The 12,628-nt window shown below is 43.6% G+C and overlaps 1 protein-coding gene across 1 annotated transcript in view; it reads right to left on the reverse strand.

The window, feature by feature from the left end:
- LOC131284902 (GTPase-activating Rap/Ran-GAP domain-like protein 3) overlaps positions 1 to 12,394 on the reverse strand; it is a 35,888-nt gene extending 23,494 nt beyond the window's left edge. Inside the window, exon 1 of the mRNA XM_058313761.1 lies at positions 11,766 to 12,394. Coding sequence (XP_058169744.1) covers positions 11,766 to 12,394 — 629 coding nt within the window. The remainder of the gene's footprint in view (positions 1 to 11,765) is intronic.
- Between the last annotated feature and the right edge of the window lie 234 nt (positions 12,395 to 12,628).

A 12,628-nucleotide genomic window follows, 5' to 3' on the forward strand; every position in this document is an offset into this window, starting at 1 on the left:
TGAGTAGGTGGGTGCATTTTCCACCATTGTAGATCGCCTGCACATACATGGCTACAAAGAAACGTAACTAGAAACGGTTTGAATATTTTGCCGACTGAAATTCAGTTGAACTCCAGGTTTAGTTATATCTATACATAACTAAACCCCCGAGTTCAACTGAATTTTCAACAGGCTGTTGGAGAAACAGAGAAACATCGGACTGCGGGACGACATTTTCTACTGGGGAATGCAATGATAATGTTGTTTACTCTGATAACTAGAACGAAAAGCAAACGTTTACTTTGGGTTGAATGGTGCTATCCTTCCATCTAGACTACTCGAACTGATACGTTGAAAATTTGATTGGGCAACGAACTGACAATGTTTAAAGGTAATTTTAATTCTCGTACTTTAGTTAACTTGAGTCCTTAGACCTTGGAATTAAATTCTATTGCTTTCAATTTGCAAAACTCAGGAAAGCCCTTGCCCAGGAAAATGTCACAATATCCAGCTTTTCGTGGAGAATGGAAAACGGTACTGAACAAATGAGACGGATAGATATAACATAATTTCGCCTAATTGGATCACACGTGTCACTGTTGTCTCAACCAACGGCATTTTCAAATGATTCAAAGCCATGCCTTTTTTTATGGCAGACCAAAACGATTCTAAGCTATTCCTTTTATTAAGTCAGATTAGTTGTAGGTCAAATGAAAACCAACTTTCCTTTCCTTCGCCTGTCAACGCGGGAGTCAATAGGATAAAGCAATTAAACCTTGTTTAACCTTCGTATTTGATTATGTTCTATGCGAATCGGGCAGGAAGGAATATTCATTAATAACCAGCAATGAATGAAGTGCTCGACAGCAACATCAAACGTTCTCAAATAAAGCTTCATCACGTTTTGATAAGCAACGATGGTTGAAAACCAGCCAAACTGGCGCCCCAAAATTGTGTCAGTGGAACAGTGAAATACCATCGTTAAACTACAACTTACGGCGGCTCAATGTTAGACATCATATTCCCAAATATGCAGCACCGTTTTTTTTGGAGGAATCCACAATCTACGCAGTAATCGATAGTACGGCACGAGTCTGTTGGAATCGGGTGGTGGTAACGCAGGCCCATCTTTGGGTCGCCTGCATTGCCCTCATTATCTGCCATGCTCATATACGACCCGATGCATTCTCGCACGGACGGGGATCAGCCGTTTCAAATTTGGTTTTTATAGCAACATTTTCCTCTTGAAATAAAAACGAGCTCCATCTTTCCGGCAGTAACAAAGGCTTGCTGTCCTCTGACCCCGATAGAAATAGCCCAGTGCAACGACCTGTAAGGCACCCTGCAATGGCTAGCATGAGTGAGTTGTGGAAACATGCGTCATCGCCCTGTGCTATAGTGCAATGAAAGTTTATCAGTAATTTGGCAAGTGTTTTCATGCTGTACGATGGCTTTACATGAACTAGACACTGACGAGAGGGGTTTTTTAGTCTTCCCAAACTGGTTCTTAAAGCTTGTGCACAGAATGTTTTGTGTTTCTGTTATTTTAAGTACTTCAAATTGTACAAAACCATTGTGTTATGGGAAAGTTTCAATTCTTTATCAAAGAGTTGTGGGATTAAAGTTGTTTATTGCCTGAAAAAATGAAACTATAACAGCAACGGGTAACCTAAAACTGGCAACCCTATAAAAAATAAATGATACGATTTTCGTTACTAGCATTCTGCCAATTTTTAATGTTACATTAACTGAATTTTCGTATCAGGATATCAAGTTGAATCCGAAAAACTGGCACAGCGGTTAGTGCAGCTGGTTCAACATATCAATCCGGCTCGAAACATTCGAGTAATAACGGAAATATTGATAGCTACCATCACGATGAATTTCCACTGAAAACACAACCAATTCACCTGGCTCAGTCGGTAGCATAAAATAAAGAGCACGAAAATAAAACAGGAAGGTTATTCATCCATGCTACGCTCGGCACAAAAGCTTGATGCCGGAACAACGGATTCAATTCCACTCTATCGAACGCCGAACGGTATTCGTCCGAGAAGTAGTTGTGAGGGTTCGCTATCGTCGGACCGATTGATTGATGACCTGAAGCGAATTGGAGGAGGAAATCAGCTTGAACTCCGAGCAACTGCTGGAGTAGACTTAAAGTGGTTCTTTGCGAGGCGATACACAACCTGATCTGGCAAGTAATGATGAGGTAAGATGAGCCTCCGTACCTTTTGGAGCCCTCGATCGCCCGTTCCGTTAACTATCGCTTTATCTCCTTGATGGAATTCGTGCCTTCATCAAATCCGTATTTTTATAATTCGATACCACCACCAAGTTACCAACGCTCCAAGAATGGAAGTCTATTGCTCTTTAAAGATTATCTTTTCTTAGTTGCTAGATTATCGAGAAGCTTGTGCAACAGCGTTGTTGTGGTGGCCAACACTAACTCCGGTATTCGTGGAAGTGCTGGGAATGTTAAGTCTATTTTTATTTTGTATCTACTGTCCACAGAACATCCGAGATTCAAAGGAACGAGTCTGTTGGAGTACGTAACGGGAAAACTAAACACCTTTATTCTTTGTAATGGAAATGAAGACTCAAGTGTTTCATTGAGCAATAAATGGAGGTAGTGCACGAAGAGTTATATTGACAATACCTTCCTTTCATGGAAAATCTTACAGGTTTTGATTACAGATAGTATAAATGTTTCATACAGAAACTAAACTCACAATACTCTTCTCATCGTCATATATACTCAACAAATGTATATGAAGATCTAACAAACTGCAGCTAATTTTTAAAAAATTGTTTCGATAGAGGAAACGAGAAAGCTATTTGGAAAAAATTACATTTTATTTTCGCGTAATTTTCGTTTGCTAAACAAACGATCCTTGTTGTCCTATGGGGTGACTTTAGTTAAACAACGATGCGCTCCTTTGAACCCACAGCTTTGTTGATGAGGCAGGTTCGTGTCGGAATCATCTTAGTGGCTGCAACTGACACTTAGCGATTCAAAGATCCTGTTGCGGAAGTTTTATTTGTTGATTGCTGGAAGGCAATCTGTTAACAGCGCGCGGGAAATTCATCTCAATTAAAGTTTAATGGTGATTGTTTTGTTCAATTTAATCTGCTCAGGACACCAGGAGGAAAACAAATCTCTAGTTGGACGACACAATAAAAGATAGAAATAATTCATACCAATTAAATTGTGGCAGTTGCTGACACAAACCTTCTTTTCTGAAAACATCTTGGTTCGATGTACTTGACATGGTGTTATCAAATAAATAAGATAACACTGTACGAGCATCTGAAATTCGAACAACCTAGAAGTTAAAGGACCAGGAAATGTAATCTGCTCATGCTTCACAGTCCATATTCATACCAGTATTCTGCATGAGTAATTCATTCGGACTACTTCAACCAAGCACATAAACTATTCCCCAAACCAACCACCACCACTCGTCCAAAGTTGCAAACTCAAACTGCACCATGGCTAAAAGTAAGATCATAGCAATACTGTCGTTTCCAGCCTTTTGCGTTACATCTACGTGCACGAACAACCGGGCGCCTCCATCGGTCTTGGTTAAAGTGCAGTCGGATCCTTCCTTTGTACAATATTGCAAAGCCATCCTCGAACGGGAGTCGAGAGGTCGCGTTGCTTGAAGTTAACCGTTTTAACACGACCCGGGTAGGGGCTTTGCAATTGGTTCCGTTCGGAAACGCTCTTCCCGGCAAACGTTGGTCTGCGTCTGCGGGAGGAAAATCGTTTGCCATGAAACGTGAGCCGGCGCTTCTGCCAGCGACAGGTAGTATGATGAGCATTCAAAGATGTCCCGAGCAACCTTCTACAATGTCATACGATCGGCGCTGCTACAGCGGGGGCAATTGTTGTAAAGCCCACGTGATACACAATAGAGGGATGAACTTACGACGGCAAATAATGGTGCTAGAATCGCATCGCCACCGATGATGTAATGGAGGGTATCTGTACCATATGGGGTATGGTTGAAAGCGTTGTTATTGCATATCACTTACACGTTACGCATGGAGAAAAAGCATTCGATATGGTGTACAGTTGAACCATTTAAAAAAGGTCTAACGATTTATGTAATGCATGTAATTGCATTCTCAGTGATCACAATTGTTTGATAACGACAAACTATTTAAAATTGTACATTTGGTTTTTTTTAATCTTTTATACCAATTTTTGCAACAAATCATGTTAGTAGTTCTACCTTTTGCTTCAATATTATGGTACGGTGTAATATGAATAAAATACGATGTTTTAGAGCAGGGATGTCAAACATGCGGCCCGCGGGCCACATGCGGCCCGCAAGAACATTGGGTGCGGCCCGCGACCCCTTTGAAACAATACATCGAAAGTTTGGATCCTTGAGTATTGGCTTTCCTTTCAATAGCAAAATATTTAATGTAAATCGTTTCACGAACTGCGAATTGCAAGTGAACTGAACGATTGTCAATTTAAACAATTTCAATAAGAAAGTTATATGCAACTTTGATCCACATCACGCCGACATATAGCAGTTGACAACAGCAATGGTTTTACGCAGATTTTTCTAGACAAGTGGATAAATAGTGTTTATAGAAAACAAACGTGATGAACTACAAGACCATTCCAAACAAAATAACATATGTTGAGCAATAAGTTAGCTATTGTAATTATATACCTTTACTTTTCTAAAATCTTTACCGAAATACACAATAGTGTTGAACTGCAACATATATTTCAATAAACTTGATTTGAATTCGTTAAAATTTGGAAAACGATTGAGCGACAAACCCTCTCTTTTACACAAAATTAGTAGATTTTATAAGAAGAAATATAATATGAAAAAATGTGAAAATGTAAAACATGATTGTCTGTTAAGATAAAACCACATTGATAAGAACATATTTTTATCAATCCAATCAATTATATGGTTTGGCCCGCGAACCTATTTTGGGAGGAAATGCGGCCCGCGAATCTATTTTGGGAGGAAATGCGGCCCGCGAGGAGAAACGAGTTTGACATCACTGTTTTAGAGTATCAAGAAGGCACAATACTTTTTCTAGACTTTTCAGTTTCAGCTCATCGCCAGTGTTCTGATTTTACTTCCAGCATGTCGATCGAGTCTATCCTTTACCTCGCTCAACCGCTTGCTTCATGGTACCATCCAACGTGCATATTGATCAACCCAAACGCCAGCCGTCTGGTGCCGTAACATGCACACGGTGAATAGTATTTTACATGGACATGCGAAAGATTCTAGTCGCCCCGCGTCACGTACCATTACCCGACCCGAAAACCTCCGTTTCCCGCTCAGTCATGGATATTCGGCAAATGTTTTGCACACACGTAACGGAGAGGGTACTAAAAATAAATCTCAAGCTTGGTTGCACACTGTTCGACTGACTGTTCCTGTTTCCTTCGAAAATGTCCGAGACTGTGCTATCGATTAGGAGCCCGCTCCGTGTGGATCTAAAACTGCGGTAGGAAGCTTTTAAAGTTGCCCAAAAATATCTCCCCCGAGGGTTGGTACATTTTTCTTGCCTCGCTTTTCTTGTGCAGTTTTTCTCGCCACACGCCCGACCCGTTCGCCTGCAACATCCGGTACCAGGGACACGTCTAGAAAGTCTCCACGGACCTCGGTTTTTGTGTGTTGTTTCCCGGCTGTCAAAAAGTGACACAGAGCAGGGAGTATGGCACAGCGTTCGCCGAGGCACCGAAAAGAGTTTCAACAACCGCAGGTTAACGGCTTTTTTCGGCACAGTTTCGCAAATGTGTCCCCTCTTTAAAAGCACTCAATGCGGCATTGTGTAGCTCCACTTACGTCTGAATGAATGTTGATTAATTTAATATTCATAAAGACTTTTCGAAATGGTGTTGCTGCCGGTTCGCTAACGAAAATGCTGCCGGCGTTCGGTTAGAAAATGCATACACAACCATGACCATGAAAACGTTTTTACCTCCAACTAATCCTCCCGAGATGTATTGGTAAGCTTCAGCAAAATTTAATCGAATCTGATTTTGACACGTTTAGACAATGGCACTGCTTTCCAGGCAATTTCCCACCAGCACCCTTTCAATGTGGTTTTCAAAGCGTGTCGTTTAGTTTACGCTTGCCCTTTTTACGTGCGCCAACCCGGTTGAATGGTTGACGCCAGAACCAGCGGCCCTCCCGGAGATGGTTCCTATCTCAACGGTGAAGTGGTGATGTTAGCTGTGGTATTTTTCGTTTAGTGTTTTTTTTTTCTCTGCATCTCTCTCCTATCAAACATCCATTAGTGATCGGGTTTTGGCAGGCAGAAAACACGCTCACTCGAACCCGAAGCGACCCCAAACGGCAAAGTTTGGGGCAGAATTCAATGGCGACCCAACCACGTAAATGATGGTGAGATCAAAAACATAAAACAAGAAGAAAAAATCCTAACACCACGTTCATTGGGACAGCGCGTGTAGAAAAAGTTTCTTCAGCATCTTCACCTCAAGCGTTCACACGTGGCGCCTCCGGTTGAGCAAACACCGGCCCGAAGTGCATATTTTCCCTGGCACACCGGGTCACGCTGGAAGCGCCAAAAAACGTGGTAAAATAAAAGGGATTGGAACGAACCGAAATCGGGATCTCAAACATACGGACGCCTGGCCGATGCGTTGGAGGAGGTAATTAAAACTTTAACCCATCAAATGCCGAACCGGGTACGGGCTTTGCGCTAGATCCCGCTCAATGGAAAGCCACCGGGGGAAATGACTGTGGCTTCATCCACTTACACAGTCCGCGTAGGCAGTGTGTGTGTTTGTGCAGCAGCAAAAGGTAGGGGTCGATCTGGGATACGTTCGCACGGAGCGTTCACTTGGGCATAGTCGTCTTTGATGTAATGTGTATTTGATTTGACGATGTAATGTGCTTGTGGATGATATTGAGCGCCATTCCTTTTAAGGCGTCCTGTGGGATTGTTTCTTGCCGTCAGAATTGTGCAGACGTTTGTTTTTGGCCAACGAAAACGAACCGCACTAAAAATGTACATCTTGTTATTTTGATGTTGGAAAACTCACTCTATCTTAAATTAAAGATTTATGATCTGAAAAAAAAAATTTAGCGTGTGTCATGAGCAAATTGAAAACTCATGCATAGCTGTTAAGATACTTTAAGGAAGGGCACTCAAACGAAACATCGCCCCAATGCCATAGTGACGGTACCGGTATCGTAATGGTTTCTGCGAAACGAGTGTAATTTATTATTTTTCTTCTCCCACAGTTCACCCACAATTAGCGAGTGGGCATCAAATTGCTTCCCCTACTGTCAACAACACGTGACAAACGATCACGATCGATCGCGTTTACACGAGACCACACTTTCCCATTAACTAGGCCGTGACTGACATGTTTTTCCTATTTTTTTTTCTGGTCTTATCACCCACTAACGCTCGACACCGGAAGGTTCTGCCTGTTGGAACGGCATTTTAATATGTTTTGCAAACAGTCGCTATCATTTCGCGCTCACGTTCCGCTCGGTTTTGCTAATGGAAGAAAAATGGGACGAAGGCTCGAGAAAAATCAATCTTTGATCCACCAAGCGCGACACCGCAGCTCTGCGCACAGGTGTTAATTAATCCCATTCGCAAACAACTTGCTACATGCAATGTATCACCCGGGGTTTGCCTATCGGTATCGCCACCACCCGGGCAGATCGATGTGAACCGAGTAAGCCTCTTATCGCAAGGGCCCATCAGCGCGGTGTCGCAGTCTGACGCTGTAATTGGAGAAACACCGGAGCACTAGAAAAGCCTGGCCGACATCTGGAACCCGATAGGGCGGAGATGGAGAAAAAAGGGGATGAATAATTTCTTGCGCCATCTGCAAATCGATACACGCTACGGACAAACGGCAAGCATAGTTCTTAAATTACACCACACAGTCATCATGTACAACTGTTGATTAAATTATGCGCTTGTTAATTGAAATCCGTTCAGCATCCGTCTCGGACTGATTGCTTTGCCCTTCCGCGCCGCGGTGACTGGAGTGAATAAATTATTTTTCCTCCGTTACAGTGGACCAAAGCTTAACGTCGGAGAAAAACCCTTCAGCGAAGATAAAATTCCCAAAAGGACGTGGCCATTCGAATCGTTCATAATGTGGCCAAAATTATGTTACGCAGGTTTGATTATTACTTATTCAATACAGCTACCACTGCGGCACCATGAATGGTGCAGTTAGAATGTGGTTTCTTCCAACAAATTTTGCACGATTTTCTTGCCTCGTCCGTCCGGTGGAAATATATCGATCCTTAATTGGTGGGACTAGCAATCAGATAAAATTGTAAAAAGTGGTCGATAGGGAACTTTGACAATAATTCAGTTATTATGTTTCTTCCCCAGATTATACCGTCCCCATGGATTTTGCTAGTCTTTGTCCCCACTCACTCTTTTTAGCGATTTCATTAACTTTTCTCGTCAACTCTTTCGTTTAGAAACGGTTAAGAAACCGAGAAAGAATTTCAATTAGACTACAAATTTTAGTTAATACAAACAACATGAACACAAACATAAGAAGTTAAACACAATGCTGAGGAAAAGTTCCTATCCAACTCCATAAACCCTGCACCCAGGATGTGTACACAATAACAACGGGTGTGTCCCTTTTTGACACCACTCGTGATAAATTCCGCTAATACACGGGCATCCGTTGAAACATATTCGTATACATTGCTTCACTTATTCTTCTTCTTAAGAGACACTAAACTCACACCAATCATCGATTATACACCGCAATAGTAACGGAATTGGCACGAACCATACGCTAACAATGGGCGAGAAAACACCGAGAAAATAAAACGGATCGCCAAAACTGAACCGTACCGGTCGAAAGCTCGCGGGAAACTGACACGAAATACAATTTTCCGAAGCAAGCAGCCAGCCCGAAATGTACTCGCTCGAAGCATCCCGCCTGCGATGCGTCCCTTTGCCTCCTCGCCACGCGCGCACAGTTTTTCCTATCCTCCTTTTTCCCACCGAGCGCACAAAGCACAACACGTCACGGAAAGGCGGTTCGTAACGTCATCGATTACCGTCGGTGTCGGTTTGGGGCCACGACGGCGACAGGGGTAAGGGGTGAAAACACTAGTAAAAATACACACACAAAACAATAAACAAACAACAGCCAGGCAAAACATGAAGAAGCCGAACCAGTGCTGCCGGGTGGGGAAACGGGACGGAAAAGCGCATGGTCGTGACGGCGGGCAACAAACCGACAGGCGTAATACAGTGGCGTCTCCACTACATGCAAAGCAAAATGGGCGCGCACGACGCTCCGATGCGGGGCCTTTGTACCGCAAAGCGGGACGCATTCATTCATGCAGCCTTTCCTGCCAACAACATCGGTCGACGCTGCAACCGGAAACAGGTCGGAGCCGACGGGTTTCACTAAGACAGGCGCACCAACCGGTCGCCATGGTAAGCGTCGGTGAAGTGTAAACAAACTTTCGCTTCGCAAGTGTGGCCGCATGAACCAGCCGGAAAATGGGGAGCTGGAAATGTGCGAACACAGGGTGGAAAAGCTTACTACAAAAGCGTTTCGAAGTATTCTTATCACAGCGAGCTTTTTGGTATACTTGTGTGCAAGCCTTTGGGAGGAATGCTTTTTCCTGAATATTGTAGCTCATGCAGTCGGAAAAGCGTCGTCCTTGCTACGCCAGAAATATTTCCGACGTAACAAATATCTTCGCGATGATTTATTTCAAATAAACCTGTGATACTCAAGCAACTGAACAAGGCTTACCAGAACAGCAAACATATTTCAGCGCCTTACCTGCAAAGAAAACAAATTGTTATTAAATAATGTGCTACGTAAATGGTAATGTAAATCAAATGCAGTTAAAAGATAATTGTTTCTATGAAATAAAGAATTGTTAAGTTAAGTTGAAACTTGCAGTATGTATCAATGTTTAAACACACTGTGATCCAGGAATACCTCGTGAAAGATGCGCTCGATGGTTTTATAACTTAAAGTTTGCTTAGTGATTTTTTTTTTTTTTTTTTTTTTTTTGGATGAGGAGGAAATCTTCGATAGACAACCGGTCCCCGCCTGTCAAGGGTCCACGGTTAGTGCCGGATTTTTACCGGCCAAAACCCCCGACGTCTATTGGCCCCTGATTCCTCGCCTGGATCTAACCGGATGGCATTACTACAGGACTTGCTTAGTGATTAATTTATATTTAAATTCCTAGCTAGTTTTGTACCTCGTATTTAAATTCAATTTCCTAAATTTTACATTTACGTATGAACAATATGTTTCTTATTTTCCCAAAATTTCCCTAAACGTTAAATTAAATTAATATACAGAATAAACTCATAACAGTGCACGATCTTTCAGTGCATGAAAAACGGTAAAACATATTTATCTATCATGTGTTTCTCTTTCTATCAATTTATCACTGAAAAAAAAACAGGAAAACATCGAATTCAACGTTAAAAAGAAAACGTTTTTCGACTTGTGTGTATTGACAAACATGTTGGCATGAAAACACGCAAAGCATGAAATGCCAATTAAAAAGGAAAAATGATATTTCAATAGATTGGGTTCATCAACTGGACTGATTGGATTGAAGTAACTAATTAAACTAGCAGCGAGCAATTTCAACATCCAATATTTATATTTCGTTAGTCTAACGATGTCAACAAACACCGTTTTTCGCGAGGGTGAAGAGACGTATATTTTGGAGCTTGTTTGCGTCCGGAGTAAATATTCCCAGAAAAAGAAATTTAGCATCACGTTCCAATAATTCTATTTAATAGTTTCATCCATTTTTAGAAAAGATTCTCATATTTTCTCGCAAGTGCCCTCTATTTAACGGTGAACCCTCCCCAGTTTAATGAAATAAATCTGAACGTTTGTTAAACGTGTTCTCAACAAGCTGGCACGGCACTTAATGCCGCCTCGGAGAACTTTATACTACTGTCAGCATCGTGGCCTACATTCGGTGACAGCCCCTAACATTAACAGCGCCACCGGACACCCGTCATTACTTCACAGCGACGCGTCACGGCCCAAGAGAATGGGCCGCTGGAATGTGGTGTAACGCCGCACCAAAAGAAGAAGCGAAAAACAGCTTCAGCGGGAAAACGGAAAGCGAGTGGATGGGAAGAAACCTTCCGCCCTGCCACTCGCAAATCACACGATTCTGCTTTCCCATTTATCAGCCGCGATGATTAACGGATTCGCTGGTGTCCTTTTTGGAGGCGCACGCTGTCATCCAACACGTCAAACGCCCGGAGTGGACAGGGACGATGACAAGAAGAAACGAAAAAATAAAATTTGTGTGCGTAAAAGCGACACGAAACTTTATCCCGTGCGTTGGAAAAAAAAGCTTGTTCGAATGGAATGACATTTATCAATCTATGGGTCGCTAGTTGCTTTTTCCTCCCCCAATGACACAACATCATTTGGTCGAGGAGGAAAATATCCCATCCCACATACGATTTTTTCCGATCTAACAATTTGAAAATTATGGTATCAGAGGCTCTTGCAGAGAAATTGGAAATGAATTTTCAACAACGGTGCTTAAATCAGTTTGATGACTAACGGTGAGCAATAAATTTAAGCATTTTGTCACCGATACCGGAAATCACAATTCGATACCACCATCTAGTTCCGTCGCCTCCCCGTGCTCCGGACGCGTGTAGGTCATTAAATACACATTTGAAATATGCCGCAAGTCCTATCCCTTCCCACTAAATCACGTTTGTTCCTTCTTTCTATGCGATATCATTTGTCACGTTTGGCTCACCTCTGACCGGAAGCGTTTTCATTCCAACGCTCCACGGAAATGCTGCTACTGCGGGATCGAAAGCGTTCCTTCTGAAGCTGCCTCAGCTGCCGCAGCTCGTCCCGGAAGGCAATGAGAGGATCGTGCGTGTCCGCCGGCTCGTGGCCACCGTCCTCGGTTGGCGTGGGCTCCGCAATATGTGCCTGAGGCCGTGCGGTACATCCGTCGACGTTTTTCCGGCGCGACCCAAACGAAGATCCACCGGCGGGCGATCCCTTCACGTTGGCCGTCGGCACCTCCGGTGCATAGAACAGCGCCGTCGAGGAGGACGATTTCGGTCCGACGGAGAGGAAAATCTTTTTCGACTTTACAAACTTGGGCGACGAGGCGAGCAACCGGTCGCCGAAGCTTTGCGTGCGGAAAAACTTGGGCGAGTGCGGTGAGGAGGTGCCACCGGGGGCCGCCAGATGCGACGACCCTTTGGCACTGGCCGGTGACGGTTCACGGTCGGTGCGCTGAAGCTGTTGCTCGTCGAAGCTTCCGGTCCGCAGGGCAACACTCTTCCGTCGGGCCGATAAGTTCGCCCCGAAGCCTCCCCCGGCCGCGACCGGATTCGCTCCTTTGGCGGGCTTAGACGGACGGCTCGCCATACCGCTGGCAATCGTGGTAGCTTACCGGTTTGCTCCGCCGGAACATAGGTGCACTCAAGCGCCCTTTCAAGAGCCAGAAAAGGTCTCGTTTTAATGCGAATATAATCGAGGCACTCGGGAATCGATATTGATTCACCAGCGAAAGGTGTAGCGCAAGCACCGGAAAACCCGGATTTCGTCCCACCGAAAAGCACGGCACACGCGACAACACTTCCGGCCAACGGTTGGCTCGCT

The sequence above is a fragment of the Anopheles ziemanni genome, chromosome 3, assembly GCF_943734765.1.
Source record: "Anopheles ziemanni chromosome 3, idAnoZiCoDA_A2_x.2, whole genome shotgun sequence".
Taxonomy (NCBI): Eukaryota; Metazoa; Arthropoda; class Insecta; order Diptera; family Culicidae; genus Anopheles; species Anopheles ziemanni.